The 18650-nt window shown below is 38.4% G+C and overlaps 2 protein-coding genes across 2 annotated transcripts in view; one reads left to right on the top strand and one right to left on the bottom strand.

Moving 5' to 3' along the window:
• The first annotated feature begins 434 nt into the window (after positions 1 to 434).
• Positions 435 to 4673, top strand: LOC144649835 (uncharacterized). Its single transcript, XM_078509432.1, has 2 exons — positions 435 to 1318; positions 1517 to 4673. Exons 1-2 carry the CDS (start codon positions 1228 to 1230, stop codon positions 2179 to 2181), a joined length of 756 nt encoding a protein of 251 aa, XP_078365558.1. The 5' UTR covers positions 435 to 1227; the 3' UTR covers positions 2182 to 4673.
• A 6193-nt stretch (positions 4674 to 10866) lies between these two features.
• LOC144649834 (uncharacterized) overlaps positions 10867 to 18650 on the bottom strand; it is a 16239-nt gene continuing 8455 nt past the window's right edge. The window contains exons 9-11 of the mRNA XM_078509431.1: positions 17593 to 17707; positions 15820 to 16582; positions 10867 to 14889 (exon numbers count right to left, since the gene is read on the bottom strand). Of these exons, the coding sequence (XP_078365557.1) occupies positions 14641 to 14889; positions 15820 to 16582; positions 17593 to 17707 (1127 nt within the window). The 3' untranslated portion in view covers positions 10867 to 14640. The remainder of the gene's footprint in view (positions 14890 to 15819; positions 16583 to 17592; positions 17708 to 18650) is intronic.

The following is an 18650-nucleotide window of genomic DNA, read 5'->3' as shown; positions in this document are numbered from 1 at the left end:
AAAACCTCATTTTAGTTTTTTTTTCCTTCGGGTTTATACCATGTCGTTTCTCGGTTAAAGAAGAAGAAAATAAATTTTTTTTTGGAAAGACTCGGTTTGTTAAATATCGATTCAAATGCCAGTTTTAAAGTATTCAGTTATTGGAAATCTTCAAATTTGAATTATTTGATATCTAACTCTCGCTTGAAAATTGGAGACAATATTAAAATCGGAGCTGACAGGTTTTTGTGCGTTTAATGCCGAAAAAGAAAATAAATAACATTCAGTATCGACAGAAGAAAAATTAAATACCATACATCTTAGTCCAAGCGGTCAAGGAATATATCTCTTAATTGATACAAGAGAATTGAAAAATTGCAAATATATTCGTGTTTTTCGCGATTGCTGAGATAAGGCCAAAAAAAATGTATAATATTAAAATAAGCGAGAATATTGTTTGAATCCTACAAGTAAATCAGTAAAAGTGGTTAATAATATGGACTCGGAAATGTCGCTAATGAAGCTTCCTGTAATGAAAATTCCAACCAATAGCGTTAAAGTGTGAGCAGCTCAGCCAATCAGGCGACGGCTGGTCGCTTTTGGCGCGATTTCGCGCCCGTCAGGCCGCATTTACCGCCAAAACTCTGGTGCGCCGGCGATAGCTCATGCATATTAATACACATAAATTATTTGTAATATTTTGTATGCAGATGAGTGGCCTGGCAACAGGTGGCCCAACAAGTAGCCTAGAGATCTCGTCGAGCATAGCTTACACGACTCGAGTTTCCCTGTTCTACAGCAAACCCCGCCTCCAAAACACCCTGAATAATAGCCGAGATGTCTTGCTAATGGGCCCGAGGCCTTGTCTTGAGTGTTTATATCCCCCTTGCTTTCTCTTATTATCGGAAATGATTAGAAACTGCATTTTATTCGAGAGAGGCTCCACTGGACAGCCACTAGGAATCGCGTTTTGAGCCGGAGAGTTGGTGTGGGAGTTGTATTTGAATGAACATCGACCCGTGGTTTCCGGTTGGATTTCGGAAAATTCTATAGGAACATGTGGGCTGTGTGAAATATTGTTAATAGCTTCTGTTGACGGATGATCGAGAGATGAGTTTCCAAGACAAGAATTATCTCGATTTATTATGCTGTGGTGGTGGCGGGGATGGCTCGGTTCTTTCCTGGAGATTGGCGAATTTTGTTCTAGAAAGCGATGTCGGTGTTGTCAGTGTGTGCAACTGCTGAAAAATGCCGAAATCGTTCTTGATTAAAAAAGGAAAAGAATATGGAAGCTTGTCTTCAAGCCCTGGGTTCCAACAAGGCCCGACTGTTACCGAAGGTGAGCGAAACGTTTTTGTCCTCAGTTTCAAAATATTCTTTTATTTTTATTATTATTATTTATTTAAAAAAATTGGGCCTTGCTTATGTATTTTACTTGGATGTTTCGTTTTGCGCCTTGGTCTGACACAGAGAAATTTGTTGATTGTATTCTCCTGGGTAACACCTGTTGGGTTTTTTCACTCGCTTCCCTTTTTAGGAGCCACGAGCGAGCCGGGAAAGGCATCGGTCTCACAAACCCTACCACATACCAAGCTAAAACACCGTGAAAACGGTGAAAAAGCGAACGGATTCGCTGAAGAGGAGGATCATGATGATGTGAGTTTAGATGAAAACGGTAACTGTGTTGAAGATTTTAGCGCTGGTCGCCCGGATCGGCGCCAGAAAGGTGCTGAACACTCCAGCAGTGCTCGAAGCCGGTATGTGTGTGCTGAATGTGGCAAGTCGTATGCCACGTCGTCGAATCTCTCCCGACATAAACAGACTCACAGAAGCTTGGACAGTAAGCTTGCCAAGCGCTGTGAACATTGCGGTAAGGCGTATGTGTCTATGCCGGCTTTGGCAATGCATGTTTTGACTCACAAGCTTCTTCACAAGTGCGATGTTTGTGGGAAAGCCTTCAGCCGGCCATGGCTTCTACAGGGACATATGAGGTCTCACACGGGTGAGAGACCCTTCTTGTGTCCTGAATGCAACAAGGCGTTCGCGGATCGTTCGAATCTCCGAGCGCACATGCAGACGCACTCCCCGCTCAAGCAGTTCAAGTGCGACCGCTGCGATCGAACGTTCGCTCTGAAATCATACCTTAATAAACACGCCGAGTCGGCCTGCGCTCGCGAGATCACAACAAGTAAAGCCCAGTGAGCGGCATCGACACGATTCTTCGTTCTAGAAGCTTGGATCAAGAAAGAGCTTGAGCAAAGCACAACTAAAATAGGTAGTTAATGTAGCTTTGTATTCGTGTAATGTTATTGGTCGTATAACCTGTAGAGCGCTTATCGTAAAATCGAGGATGTAGATCTTAAATTGCAGATTTCACTATGCGAAAAGACGCTGCAAAAATATATCGAGAAAAAATTTTCAAGTTGAATTTATCTTAAGCCATAGGATGAGAGTGTCATCATCAATCTGCTATAATGTCTCATTTGAGAGACAAGCAACCAAGAGAATTAAGAGATTTAAGTTCTTTCTGGGAAAGACAAAATATATTGGCTGTTAGTTTTGGTAGTATTTACCTTGTGCGACAGCGAAAAATAAGGGTATTTGCATTGAATGCTCGAGGGAAGTTGATTGGACTCCGCACACTAGAATGGTTTTGAGCGATCGGGAGTTTTTGTTTATCTGCTTTACCACCAAGAGTTCGATTTCATTTGAAATCGCACGGAAATATATCAACTAAAATATATTCACTATGGGAAATTCTCCTCGGGTTATATTATTAACCTTATTTTGGTAGGAAACTGTAATTTTTTTTTGTCGTGTGCGTTGGCAAAATTTCTAAGGGCATTTGGCTTTTATTTTTAGTGTTAAATTCGTTGTTAATTTTAGACTTGTTGGTTCAGTTGTATTTTGTATTCATGTTTCTTACGTTTTTAATATTAATAAGGGGCCATTTCCTTTACTTTCAAACTGAATAATTTTACCGCGTCGATAATTTTCTCTGTTTTTTATTTTATTTTTTAAAATGAATATACGGCAAAGAATTCTGGAAAGAAAAATATATATTTCTAGAGTAAGAATGCAACTTGACATAGGCAACACTGCAAGACAGTTTGTTTGCTATGTTTCATAAATTAAAATTCATAATTTATTCTTTCGCTAAAAACCACGTCTTTTGAATTAAGTAATTGTATTGAAGACGTAGTGAAGAGTTTTAGTGTATGGTTTGGAAAGGATTTCCATTACAGTTGGGTTTCAAAAATAATTAAATAGAATTTTTAATTTCCCTCGCCATTGTGAGGAATTGAGTGCGCCGCACGGAAAGATGTTTTAAACATTGAATTATCAATTTAAAACCTTGAAATACTAGATCAAAGTTAGCGCGGAACTCAAGGAAGTTTGCGTATCGTTTTCATTTTTCCATGGCCTTTTTATGGCCGTTGAATATTTGGTGATCAAATTATATTACACTCGTTCTTGTGCGATAACAATCTTTGTTTAATAGTGAAAAGGTTCGAATCCTTGCCGGTCCATCCTTTGTAAAAGCGTTATTCGCATCGTAAAATTTCTGATGCCGGTTTTATGCAGAAACTCTTGGTGACCTTTAGTCCTTTTAATTGCCATTTTCTCTGTAATTAATGCAGTTGACGCGTATTAAAGAAATTGTAAGACATTACATTAGCGTTTGGCAAGAGTTTAGACTGACTTATAAGTTATTCCGGTCATATTTAGATTTAAGATGATTTCAAGATTTAATTTAAGTCTTCAGTCTTATTTCAGGGTTCTTATTATGTTTCGATTCACGGGGTTCGGTCGTTTTGATAAGCTAAGGTTATTTGCATGTATATATTAAGGAAATTTGTTCAGATCGAACAATTGTAGCCAAGTATAATTAATTGTAACAAATACTATGTAAAGAGTAGTCTTTGAAAAATGGATTTTTTTAACTCTGTCAGTCCTGATTAGGATGTAAATTCTCCGTAAAATATCAGTGAAAATGCGACATGCAGGTCATGGGAATTGATAGATTGATCAGCAAAAGGAATTTGTGTTGATTTGTAATCAACCTCTTCCGGCTGGTATTAGAATAAACGAATTGAAAGTAATAGGGATAATATGTATATACATGGCGATATCAGGGCTCTAGGGGTTAAGATACGAAAATTATCGCACTGCTCGTCAGGCGATATCAGAGGACTTTCTGCTCTTATGGGGCTCCTCAATTTATCTGCTTCACAGATTTCCAGATATTATCTGCGTACGCTGAAAACTTGCCACAGTATTATTAATATTTCAGCTTGTATATTTTGAACACCGTATTAAGGTAGATTCGCTATTCAGCCCTAAATTTCTATTTTGCTACTCAAAAATGCTATATTTGCGCTTTGCGTTAAACTGCTTATTTCACTTTTGGTGGAAATTTCCTTCTCATTTCGTTGCAAGAAATGAAGTGTATCAAACTTAGCAGCAGGTCTGTAAACTGAATATCTAGGGGAATATTTTCTGTATTAACTACTTTAAAGACCCCCATTGCGCACCTTAAAAGACCTGTCTTACGTCACAGGTCAAGTGCATATCACGTTGATAATCTTTTCGTAATCTATTGTGGTTTTTCTTCTTGTTCAAAGGAGGCCTTTGAAATAAATGTATTCCTTTGTTGTGGAATCTCTGATTAAACAGCGAGAGGTTGCCATTGAGTTTGTGTGTTTCCTGGGTAATTTACTTTCTCAAGAGCAGCGGGGCACGACAAGTTCCGTGTTGAAAAATATTCTTTTATTCCGGCTAAAATGGGAACCGCAAGTTACCGACAGGTGTGCTACTCTCTCCTCCGCAGAGGTCTCTTTTATTTTTCGTACTACTGGCTGGGAAATGGAGAGGTTAAAAGAAGGCGCGCGGGGCCTGAAGAGGAAGTATCGAAAGCGCGCGGGGACGCTGGGAAGGAAAAAAAAGAGAGAAGCGTCCCCCGCGCTCCCCCTATTTTGTATTTTTCGTGTTTTTCCGTATTTTCCTCTCCACAGAAGAAGCCTCTGTGGAGGTGAGAGGGTGTGCTAAATGGAGCTTGTGTGGTGCTCGACTTGTATAAAGAAAAATAAAGACACCCGCTTAAGGAAATAGGCAGTGTACTTCCAAGGATTGTCTCCGACAACAATTTTTTTTTTGCGGAGTGGAGGAGAGAGTGTCAGTGTTAGACGAGACGGTATCTTTTTCCCCAACTTTTTTCTCGTGACCGTCTAACGAGCAGCGAAACAGCAAGGGGAAAACTGGTCGCGAAATATGAAATGTAACTCAAAATGAATATTGTGTGAACTAAAATAAAAGGGGAAGGCGTTTGGGTTATAAGGAAGGACTGGAGTGCGCTAAAATGAAGAACGGAAAGTACAGTCTATCCTGTTTAGTCTGGGTCATAATGTTCATCAACTATTAGATTTTGCCGTTTTATGGGTTTAGTACTTGGAGAGCCAGGAGAGGAATCAAAGGGTAAATGTAAAGGCCTGGCTAAACTAGAAAACATTGTTGCGGAGGCAAATGTTTAGCTATGTTTCCCAGTTTCGCCACGCGGGAACTGAACATGTGTTGCGGAAACAAATTTTTCTTCTCGGAAACAAGAAAATGTTTTTGTCTCAGTCTACAAAACTAGCACGTAAAATCAGTCAAGCACATAGTCAAGGAAAAGTGGCGACCGCGCGGTTCAACTACTTATATTAGGGCCTGTTTATATGGAGTTAAGTTGTCCCTGGTGGGAGAGTTACCCTCTCCCCCGCGCTATCTTTTACCAAGCGTTTATATGAGAAAGTTGTCCTTGTTGATCGAGCCAAAACATGGCCCTGTCGGTTCAAAAGACTGGCGAGAGTTATTTTGAAATATCTATTAGGGCGGCGTTTTTTAAAATCAGGAACGCTGAAACATCGACGAAGACCATTTTGGACAAATTTACTGCCGACTTCGATGTTGTTTTGGCCGATTCCAGCATTTGCGCATGCTCTGTATGTGTCAACTTGACCCTTGCAGGCGAGGCGAAAATAACCAAACTGTTTATATGGGAAAAAGTTAGCTCGCTCCCCAGGGTCACCCTGCCCCCGAGCCAACTTTGCAATTTCTCATATAAACAGCTCGCAGCTATTTATAAAGAAACGTATGAAAAGCTCTCTCGCCTGGGGTGGCTCGGTATGGAGAGTAACCCTCTTGCCAGGGACAACTCTCCTCCATATAAACAGGCCCTTAGTATAATCCGAACAAGCAATCTAATCGGCTACGCTTTGCTTAGTTGTTTTCACCGCACGCCGAACTATCAGCCGATACAAACTTCGATCTCGAAGTCTTAAGGCCCCGTCCACACTGACCCGGGTAAATTTGAAAACGGAGAAATTTGAAAACGCCGCGTAAAATGTTTTTCGTCCACATTTGCCTGGGCAATTTTGAAAACAATAACCACTTTGGGTAGTGTTTTTGAAAAGTACCGTTTTCGGTGACCAAAAATGCCATTTCAGTGTGGACGGGACGGAAAAAATATGCATTTTCAAATTTACCCGGGTCAATGCGGACGGAGCCTAAGGCCCAGTCCTCATTAGCCCGGGTAAATTTGAAAACGCCGTATAAAATGTTTTCCGTCCACATTAACCCGGCTAAATTTGAAAACAATACGCTTCATCGCACGCAGAGTTACAACGCATGCAAACAACTATTGTTGAGCTAATTAAACCTTTTGTTTTGACAGAGAATACATGACTATTCGACGTCAGCGTTTTCAAAACGTCCCGATTTTGCTCGTTTCCGCCGTCCACACTACACCACCTAGTCGGCGTTTTCAAATTTACCCACTTTGCAGAGTGTTTTTGAAAAGTACCGTTTTCCGTGACCGAAAACGCCGTTTCAGTGTGGACGGTTGGCCTATCCGGGTAAAAAAGGTGTGTTTTCAAATTTACCCGGGTCAGTGCGGACGGGGCCTAAAATGTTTATTATGTTGTTTGAAAGTGAACACAAAACGTGATCAAATTGTGGTGAACTGTGCAAAGCATCTCTTTATGTCGGGGAATGGGAAGGGGAGGACAGCGCATCCCTTACCTTTAACACCGAGATTTCGCCTCTTCCTTTGTAGTTCCCCGCTCCTGTTTTGCTTTTTTAATTGCAAAATATTCCGCAATGTTGCAAAGTTTTTCCCAATTTCTCCCGGTCCGCCTTCGCTTCACAGGAATTCCACTTTCTGCCCTCTCTTCTTGCACCTGCCATAGAGTTCCCACCCTCTTTACTCCTAGGTTTCCGCCCTCTATCCCCGCTCCCCAATTCACGATGGGTCGGCGAGCGAGACCATCTCCCAGCCCCCTCCTTGAAAAAAATTTGTGTTAGTACAGCCACTTCCCTCTCTTTGTAACTTTTTGTTTTCTTTGGTGCAGACTTGCAGGCAGTTGGGCGCAAAAACCCAACCATGTTTCAGAAATGCTTTTGGATAAAATCTTCGAGATAACGACTACAAAACGCGCTTACAATGTAGCCACGGAAAACGAAAGTCCTCGATTCTTTTTCCGATCTGAATCTTACTCAGTCTTGGGCGTTGTCGGTTATTGTGAATTCAATTATGACATTCAATATGAATTTTTATACTTCGTTAAAAAGCACCTGTGTAAACATTGTAATTATGTTGGTTGAGTTATGTAAATATAATCACATTACATGATTCAGTTTCCGTTTCTAACAGCCATTCTTAATTTACGCCCTTCATCGTTCTCGCCACGTCTTTGACGTATATGAAAGGCGTATAAAAATATAAAAAGGGAAAAAAATTTAAAAAAAAAAAAAAAAAAGAGAAAGGGGTAAAATTCGGGGGGGGGCCCCCCCGTATAAAATTTGTTTAAGATGGCGCCTGGACTTCAGCTTGAGGTTATACAATGTTAATATCATTTGCTTACAACCGCTTATTGAAAAAAAGTCTTATTTGAGTAAGATAATCCAGTCGATTTAATTATTGGTGTTTGCGCGGGGCCGATAATGTTTTCAAAACTTCCCCAAAAACACAGTGATATTTTATTGGTACGAGGAAACATCCATTTTCCTGTTTAAAAAACAAATAGCAAATTATTATGATCAAGAAAATATAATCCCTAGTTTGTCAGATTACTCTTTTTGCACTTCGATACTTGAGAAGTGTAGAGCTAAGTAAAGAATGACAAGGCGGGTAGAATGATAATCTCTAGTATACGAGAGTTTTCTATACTTCTAACATTAAAAAGTGTGAAGCTAAGTAAAGAATGACAAGGCGGGTAGAATGATAATCTCTAGTATACGAGAGTATTCTATACTTCTAACATTAAAAAGTGTGAAGCTAAGTAAAGAATGACGAGTACAATATTAGGCGGGAGACAAGCTGCCTTTCTTAGACTTCTACTCAAACTCTTCTTCAAGCCGCCTGATCATAACTTACACTGTAAAGAGATTCTCAATATTACGTTAACTTCCACCTCCACACATACAGTCGATGCAAGAAACATCCTTTATTGCCAATTTCTCCGACTAAAAACGAATTTGCAGCGGAGACAGCATTAAAATGCCGCGAGTAAGAATCTAATTTTTCCAGGTTAGCCTAAACAGGTTATTGTAAAAATGTTAGTTAACACAAGTTTAGGCTATTAACGTTATTAATAGGTTCTTATTTTCTGAAGAGAATTTCCGTTGATGCTAACAGAACTTTTACAGGCATTCGCCTTCGGCCTATTCCTGGTATAAAATATGCATACCACATACTGCGTGCTTCTGTAAAAATGAAGCACTATAATCATTTAGAATATGACATTGTATACATGCACAGTAATGCTTTGTCCAAACTTATTTCCCAAAAGTAAACATTTTTTATCAATTTTAGAAAATAAGAACCTGTTTCCAAATTTGATGCTAAATAAGTTCCTATAAAAATGGGGTATAATTTGTAAATTTTAAACTAACAGGTTCTTAAATGTTAGGTTCTTCCTCACGGGTTTTTACTGTACTTAAAAGCAAGATGTTAAGGAAAGGCTGGGTTCTTCATGTGCAGAAACAATCCACCCGATGTTAGCTTGGATTTCAGACGTCTTTTCTTGGCGAATCGACTAAAGAAGACGTCTGAAATTCAGGCTAACCCGAATTGGTAAACCAAGGTATTAACACGTTGAGATCATCTCTCATGAAACGGCGAAGCACTCAGTCTACTGAACTGTCTACCTCAAGACAACAGACTAGAATTGATCAACTCTCCCTGTCGTCTTGCCATACCATTCAGTCAGTAAAGGTTTGAACCCGAATTAATTTAGAGCAGTTTTCAATTGAGTGTCGTAAAACCAAAACCAAAGTAATTACTCTGGCCAATCACAAAGGACACAGACAATCCAGTGAACCAATCAAAACTCGAAGCAAATACATGTAGCCGGCACGAAGCGCGGGAAAACGTGCGCGAGCGAGTCGCGATTGGTTTTGGTTTTAGTTCTGATTGGCTGAGAAAGTGGCGCGAGATTTTTAAGCCAATCACTAAGCGTAGCAATGCAAAACCAAAGCAAACGCAATTAACTTTCGACACTCAAGTGAAAACCGCTCTATGACCAGAAATTTGGACTTACTTAAGTCCTAGTCTGATGCTAAGGGGTTTCCAGTCCGTCCGCATCCAATGGGCAGATCGCCTGCTGGACAGTAAGTTGGGAGACTCTTTGTCCGGAGCAAACTTTAACATAAACCTGTTGATGGGACAGCCTGGGACACACCCCTGTACCGAGCAGGCTGGGAGTAATCTGGATACCCCATAGATTAAAATGTATATGGCAAATAACTTAGTTAACAATTTTGTTAACTCTTCTCTACTCTTCTCTTAACAACTCTTCACTTGACGTACAAGTCTAATGTCGTATATTGGCGAAACAGGAAGGTGACTTGACGCAGATTCAGCAAACATTTACGATCGGCAAGAGAAAGCACAGACCTTCTTGCAGGAATGTGAAGTATTCCTCTTCCTCAGGCCACAGTGTGCATGATAAGTTTGTTTTCGTTTGTGTCGGTTGAATGTCTGCGTTGGTTCTAAGGATGCTTTGGAAATATGTTGCACTGCACCCGGAGGGACAGTGGAGGGGATGGACACCGAGTTTGCGTTTTCGTCTTCCATTGGTTTCCTGCAAATAGGCGAATGTCGCGGAAGTTGTCATAATTAAAAACTATCGCACGCGTGCCGTTTTTGTTGAACGATCATAAAGGGACAGTAGTCCCGAAACGTTTGTGAGTTTTTTACTTCGTTTTTACTGGTACACAAAACATTTTTTCTTTGTATTTTTTTCCTTTCGACATTATTTCAAAATCTTTCAAAATACCATGTCTAAACTAATCAAAATTCGGTAATGTTGTCGCTGGTGAGGGGAATGCCGGGGAGGAGGAAAGGTATAGGCCGTGCAAAGGCGGGTATTTGTCGCAATCTCCCTGGCTCAGTTGTTCAAAGGGTGGATGACGCTATCCACCGGAAAAATCGCAATCCAGTCGATAAGTGTTAGCAAAACATACTGCGCTATGCACCGGATAGTGATTTATCCCGCTGGATAGCGTTATCCATCTTTTGAACAACTCCGGCCTTAAGGAGGCTATTAGCGGTTTTAGTGGACTTAAACTAAACGTAATTCTGTTGACCATCCAGAAATGTCCTGAGTTGGGTTAAATAATGATAAAATCTCAGCAAGGTTCAAATGTCCCGTCTATGCCCTCCCCGCCCCGGCTTCTGCTAAACACTGACTGCTAGGTGCATTATGTTAATACTCCCCTGCGCGTCGTTGACTATTCGCTCACAGAAAACTCGGGTAGGAAATCTATTTGTTTATTAGAATAGGGAGAATCCAGTCTTCAGGCTATGCGTGGGTTAGGCTTTCATCACAGATAAAAGAGACCTTCTGATTGTGATTTGACACAACTTTATTAATTTTTTTTGAAGACTTTTTTAATTTTACATAAATTCAGTATAAAAAATCTAATATTTTCTGAGAACGTAGTATACAATTCAGGTACTTCCATGCGAGTCAAAATATGGCACAAACTCTCCTTGAGCCTTAATTTACTATATACATAAAATCAGTTAAACGACTTTCAATACAAGAATGTACAGACAATAACAATTACTTTCTTTACTCAAGTTAAATTTAATTTAGGACATCTTTAAATAGTGTTTATGTGTGCATTTCTGTGGGAACGTTTGTCATCAATCTCCTAACAAGGTGCATGGACTTGTCCGACTTCACCCCTAACGTCCGCCTTACAATATCTGATAGATATTGGTCTTGTTCTCTTAGCTTGTCAGCTAAGATTACATTGTAAAGCTGGCTTCAGAAGCTTAAGACGGAATCCATCAGGAAATCTAGAAATATTAATTTTGGTTGGACAAAAATCGAGTACCAGAATAATTTAAATCATATTGTGTTATTTTCTACCCTTTTTTTAAAAAGCTAAAGATCCGTGATAACACCGACAATAATTTCTTATTAAAGCCTGAGAAAATGAATTTCATAGTTTACAAGAACCATGTAAACTATAGGTAAATCTGACTTGTACCTGTTTTGTAAAATCGTTTTTAAGCAATTCAGTGAAATTTAGTGGAACTTCGAAAGCAGTAACACAGAAGTTTGTAGTAAGATGTAAATAATTTTGGTACATGATTTTGTCCAATTATTACTCGAAGTCCTGGCGGATTCCGCTGCCATCCAGTTCAGTCGTTTTCCCTCATCTCTGAGGGAAAAAATATTTACAAGACAAACGTACTCCTTTAAAGAAACAAACACCCGTTCGAGTGAAATTCATTCAGTTTCAAGAGCCTTCAGGTGCTTTGGTCAGTTACGTTGCTAGCAGGTTCCGAGGCCAATGTAAAGTACGGAAGGCTCCTGTTTTTGCATACTTTTTTCTACTCCATGTTCTCTCTCAAGAAAAACAGCTCGATCGATTGACTTCATTTAGTCAGTCATCGTCAGTGAAATTTGTTCTGGTAAAGGGCAAGTCAAGATATGTTTCCTCTCTTGATGAGTGGGGACCCTGAGAAGGTAAAGTTCTACACGAAGCCCTCACACGTTTTAGGCGGCAAAAGCTACGACTCTACTACAGTGCAACCACAATCAAAACGAACCTTGATATAACGACTGAACATTCTGCTAAAACAAACTCAGATGCAAGAAAAAACCAGAGACTTGTGGAACCGGCCACTGATGCAATCATAAACTGGCCGTTTTCAAGCATATTACGAACACAAGTATTTTTCATGTTAAAGAACAAATCACATCAGTATTTGAGTAAAACAACGGCTAAACACCAAGTAATGGTCTTTGCTGGTTTATTTATTTATTTTTACCATTAAAAAAAATCATTTTTAGAGGGGAGGTACCGAGTAGTTTTACTCGATTGAGGTTGCACTGTATCAGGAGTTGTTGCTGCTTTTTCGAATTGTTCCCATCTTGTTTTTAATATACATTTGGTACAACTATCCTAAAAGTGGCGTTAATATTACTCAAAATTGAAATTGATACAATTGTACTGTTTTAATAAAACCTTTACACTTTAAATTCCCAGATCTAATTTCTACCTAGCTTACACCACGTATAGCCTAGCCTAGCCTAGCCTAGTTGATATTATGTACCCAGAACGATCTGGACAAAATTGCATCGCTATAGTTTTATGAAGAACTTTGTTTGTCCATGGCTTATGGATTCATGTGTCTTCATGTCAATATTTTGGAAATATTTGGTATTAAAGGCTTAATTTACTTTGTGACTCGAAGAGTGATTTTGAAAAAGTGAAAAGGCTAACCCAACAAACTGCCACACCCACATGTTTCGGCTAAAAATGAGTTTTGAAACAGTATACCATGTAATGTTAAATAGCTGTTTTAAATTCAAAAAGGAACCAAAAAACAAAATTAATATGAATCAGATCTTGTTATAAGAAAGCACAAAATCAAAACGTATTCCTCCCAAAATTTAAATGAAATGGAAAAACAAACAAACAATATCCGCAATACAAACGTATTCTCTGTAATACAGAGTTATGGGGACTGCACTCTGTGATCCCTGATCTATCCTTTTATCTATTCTTGAAAATATATAACAACCTCCAATTAAGGTTATTGTCGTTACAATGATAACAAGTTCCAAAAGACTAAGCAACCCTGCAGCAGAAACTACTGATTCTACATTATATAAAATGAATACCATAGTACTTTTTCAACTTATGAAAACTACAGATGTACTGTATTATTAAATTTTATAAATAATAACATTTTGTATTTCAGGTTTCACCAATATATATACCCTTAAGTGAAAACATTAATGCTAGTATACAAAATAGATAATACTTTGGCATAACATTTACGGTCCACATTTGAATCTTGATACATATTTTTTTAGCGATCACATAAAGTGAATTTTGTTAAATTTTTAACCTTAAAATTCTTCTTCTTCTTCTTCAAGATAGATAGAGATGAAAGGCGACCTGTTTTTCGTTTTTTTTAAAAAATAGTATGTTATTTATCACACGAGAGCTTTATTTTATGATAGTAAAAATACTTCTAATCAATCAGAAATGACACAAGGAAGTTTGATTTTCACTGAACTTTTTTTTAAATCAATAAATTAATGCGCTATTTGAAATAATGGCAAGACTACTTGAATAAGCTGATAGACAATCAGACAACGCATTTCAATGCAGTAAAAAGCAAGGGGGAATTGTTTTTCACCACCAACGTGGAATAAAATGACTGACAAACCCAGAGAAACTTTAAAAGATAATAATAAAATGAAGCCTAAATATTTCAAATAAATACTATTAATAATTATCTTCATCAAACAATATATTAGCATGCACATTTAGCAATTACAAAAACTTTTCAACACAAATAGGTAATTGGAACTTAGAAATAACAAAAAGATACATTGTGTAAACTAGTATTGTCATTCATATTGTAACAAACAATAAAACACCTGATTTCAATCTTTATGATCGCACTTATTTCTTATCAGTGTGTAAACCAGGTTGTTATGTAGAAGCTATACAGTATTACATATTAAATGTACACTATTTTGCATACTTAAATACAATAATCCTTCCGTGGATACAAAGTTGTTTTTTTTTTCAAAAAGGTGAGAGATTGAATTTTTAAATTGTGTATTTCTCAACGCTTGAAACACAAATAATTTGTCAAAGGCCTTAAAAGAAAAGAAATTTTTGCCAAAATGGAAAAGGAGAGAAATCTCCATTACATAGAAATTTACATCATTTTCTTGTTCATTAAAAAATATGGTACATAATTTCTTCTTTATTTTTTGAAAACTATAATTTAAATTTTTCTTGAATTGATTCATGTTTCAATGCCCCCTAAAAGACTATCGTAATATTCTGAATATAAATGCATGTATGAAATGTTATGTGATAATTTAGAGATACTGTAATACCAGAATTACTGACGGAGTAGACAACAAGCAGTTGCTATTTTTTCAGAGAGTCCATCGAGCTTGAAGCGAAATTTTTTTTGGAAGAGTCTGTCGAGCTTGAAGCCAAAAAATAAATGAACGCGCGGGAGGAGGAGCAATTGATGGAGTCTGCGAAAAAAAAAAGGGACTGCTCGTGGTCTACTGACGGAGCAAAAGTAAACCATGGTTCTCCAAACGCTCCGTGATCTTTTTAACTTTGTCACTAACTCTTACCCTTTTTACTCTTTGGAGATTTTCCATGTTTCTGTCTGACAGGACTCTTTGGCGCACTGTTCATGTGACTTTTGCAGTGGTTGTTGTTGTTGTTGTTGTTGTTGTTGTTTTGATTATTGTTGTTATTGTTCTTTTTATGGATCAAAACAGTTGTAGAAGAGCTTTGCTTTCCACTGTCTTTGCTCAGCTGTGAAGAGCTCACCGAGTCCAGCTTTGGTGAGCTAGCAACCACAGTATTCTAAATTGCAACAACAAAACATATATATTTAAAAATACATAAAGAGCATTTTGCTATTTTATACTTACAAAATGAGATAAATCATCTTTTTTAATCTTTCTGCAATTATGATTGTGTTGTTCCAGAATACGTCCATACCCCACCCACGGAAGGTTTTTGGTTAAAATCCCCCCACACCTCTGGAAATACAATTTAAGCCCCATACTTTCCTGTAAAAAAAAAATTAATGTTGGCTTTTGAGACCCCCCCCCCTCAAATTTCCAATGAACTTCCATGGGGTGGGTATGGATGTTTTCTGGAACTGCACATTACAGTAATAAAACAGCAAAATTGCTGGCTATGGTAGAAACACTGATTCCTTACACGGCCTACATTAACAAGATCTTTACATGATATGCCAGAACAAAGCAACTAGCACCAGCCAAGCTCGATTTTCCTTTGTTTTTGCTGAGTTTGTACCATGAGACTGGGTCAACTCAAGCAAAGGGCCTACAATTGAATCACGATAGATAGAACCTTCAAGGGAAATAAAAAAACGTTTGAATTATCGGGAGTTCAAGTTATCAAGGGTAAAATAAGTAACAAATGACCATAAGGGGACTTAAAAACGGTTCGAGTTAACTGGAGGTTTGAGTTATCAGGATTCAACTGTGTTACCTTCAGTTGATAACTGATACTTAACAATGATTTGTTACTATCAAGACATATGTAATCAATATAAAATTGCAACCAGAAATTCAAAAAGAGGACTGAAACACAATGTGATTCAGTCTAACTATTTGACCAAAACTTCTCAAGTACAGCTGTACAAGCTAACACTTTTTTGTTCACTGAAATATGGTTCCAAAAGAGTGGATGCAGATTGTCTTCTTTTCCCCTTAGAATCAGTTACACATTTCACTTCCCTCAGGAGTTTCTGTTGCAACTTACATTGTTATTTGTTGCTGACGTCTTCTGCTCATCAGCCTTTGTTTGCGGGCCACTAGTTGTAGGTCCCGAAACTGATGAAGTCTTAGACTTAGACGCAGAGTTGACTACAGAGGTCTTTGTTGAAGACACCAGGGTTTGTTTTGATGAAGAAGTCATTGACTGCTTTATCACCCCTGAATAAGACGTCACTGGTGATGGAGAGCTTGTGCCACTACAGTTCACAGATGAAGGTTGACAAGTTGAAGAAGATTTCACATTACCTGTGCTACTTGCAGATTTTGTTTCACTAGTCATCCTTTTCTTGGCTTTAGTGTCTTGTGCCAGTGAATCGGCCAGTTTTCGAACAGATTTTGCTGTCCACACCGAGTTTGTGTTTAGTTTCATTTCAATTCCACCAGCAAGAGCGTAAAGGCTGTCAGCACTTGGATGTCTGACCAATGGCTCTTGCTCTTTCTCAGAAATCATTCTGTTTTCCGAGACCAAAGTTTCAACGTTTGACTGGGACCTCCCTAGAGGCCATGTGGCACTTTTGTTAGAGACATCTTGTGATGTCACCCCTTGAGTCTTTAAAACACCTGGTTGAACATGTCTGTTTGCTATACTGGCATATGTTGGAGGTGACTGGCTTACTTGAGTTATCAACGGAGCAGTGTATGCTGACCACACACTGGCTACCCAATCACGATATTCAACAACATTATCTGTCAAATGCACAATCCGGCTGAGATAACCACCTGTCTCCTCTTCCCTCTTCTCAAGATTTCTGTCAGACAAAGAGCAACTTCAAAATTACATCGGTTTAAGTTCAGGACCCATTAAGCGACTACAAGTATCTCTACTCCCCCCCCCCCCACCCCTTGCTCCCTCCCTGGATGGGATGCTAACCTGACTGCATGCTTGCCCCCAACATTAAATTTGATGGTACACATGTACACACCTGGGTTGAAAAAAAAAGGCACTATGAGAATAAAGTATCTTTCCCAAGAACACCACGCAGTAATCCCAGCCAGGGCTCAAACCTGGACCGCTTTTGATCCATCCGGGGTCCAGTGCACTAAGCAATAGGCCACCTCACCTCCCACAAGCTTAGGGGAGCCAGACAAATTTCCATGTTGTTGTAAAAAAAATAATTAAAAAAATTGCAGGATACCTATGCTTTGCTCGTGGAATGTGCACTTTGAAAGTCTTCTGTATATGTAAAACACAGTCAAAATCACTTGCGACAATCTTAAAAATGTCACTTAATAAAAGTCAACCAATCTTGTTCCCAGAGGCCGCGATTCTTCTGCTCTTTGCCAGGGATCAGGACCTCTGGGCTATTCTGAAAGCCCGCCACAAAGGCGCCTGAATCTGATTGGCTGATGAAAACATGTTCGTTTCACCACAATCTCTAGCGCACATGCACAATCAAACCGGAACCAGGATTTCCTGGTTCCAGTTTTGGATTCCTCCAGAGTCGTTGAGTTTCCCAACCCCTGGTCAAGGGGAATGCAGGCTCTGGTATCGAGATTGAAAATCAACAGTATAAACACAGACAATTACATTGTTATCCCTGAATGTAACCACAGGGCATACCTGTATATATGCATTATCAAAAAGGTTCTATTGTACATAATATACATTTCCCAGGTGTAGGGTAACATCTGTGTTTTAAACCTAGAACCTGCTCTCTTTTCCACTACATATAATTCCCCAACTAACTGGTATGACTTACCACAAATTACAGTCTCTGTATACACATTTTATCCTATCACATGGTTATCACTTTCTTACCTATCATGGGTGATAGCAAAATCCTTCAAAACTTGTTTGCTCAGGGTGAAATAGGCAAATTCAAATGCCTGCTTGACCTCCATGAATTTATAGGAACTCTTTCCTATGTAGTTTCCTAACATAAGAACACATTAATTATTTTATACAAAATAAAAATAAAATATTTAGGACTTTCACAAAATTAAACAATCTAGGCATATCCACTCAAAAACTGCTGTTGTGTGACGCAATAAAACTAACATCTGTACCATTAACATCTGTGACATCTGTTTCATTAACTAACATCTGTACCTATTTACAAAAACATCTACAGATACATAGGAAAGCTGATAGGGGTTGTTTTTAGAGTAAGTTAGAATTTAGTGAGGCAACTTGCTAAGCAAACAAACTTGCAATGTTTTTCAGTCATTATTATTGTCGTTGGAAGTTGCAGGGAAAATTTCCTTGTTTATCATGCATAGCCTTAACATTGATTGGCTTTTAAACAACTAGTGCCAACTTGGTGATTTCCAGGAAAGAGTATTGAACCCTAACTTTTAAGTTAGGAACAATGAACAGATTTTGCTGTCCACACCGAGTTTGTGTTTAGTTTCATTTCAATTCCACCAGCAAGAGCAAACTAAGACAAAAAAATATTTTGATTGCAAACATTTTGATCAATGTATTAGTATTGGTAATCAAATGGTGACGAGTGAAATTAGGAAATAATTTCACATTTTTGACAAAATGCAAGTGAAATTATTTCCTAATTTCACGAGTATACCATTTGATTACATTTTAATATCATAGGTGACAAATTACACTTTCAATCTAGGTTTTTGACTGGTATATTGCATCGCGAACTCCGAGCTTTGAAAAGTTGAAAGCATACATTTTGCTCAAGCTCGCAAGTGTTAAGTCTTTGAAGAAAACCTTTTAGAGATTCCTTTTTGCTGTTGACAAAAAGTTTAAAAGATGAATCAACTGTCAATTATTTCTCACATTATGACCATAGTTCGTCTTGAATGAACTGAAACCGGTGCCCGTGTAAAACACTCCAAAATCGGCTCGATGCCATT

This window comes from Oculina patagonica, chromosome 4 (assembly GCF_052425735.1).
Source record: "Oculina patagonica isolate OP01 chromosome 4, crgOcupat, whole genome shotgun sequence".
NCBI lineage: Eukaryota > Metazoa > Cnidaria > Anthozoa > Scleractinia > Oculinidae > Oculina > Oculina patagonica.
This window is presented reverse-complemented; position numbering and strand designations above follow the sequence as displayed.

Coding starts and splice junctions, on each gene's coding strand:
- LOC144649835 (XM_078509432.1), top strand. CDS start 1,228: ATGCCGAAATCGTTCTTGATTAAAAAAGGAAAAGAATATGGAAGCTTG. Junction 1,319..1,516: donor AGGCCCGACTGTTACCGAAG/GTGAGCGAAACG, acceptor TTCCCTTTTTAG/GAGCCACGAGCGAGCCGGGA.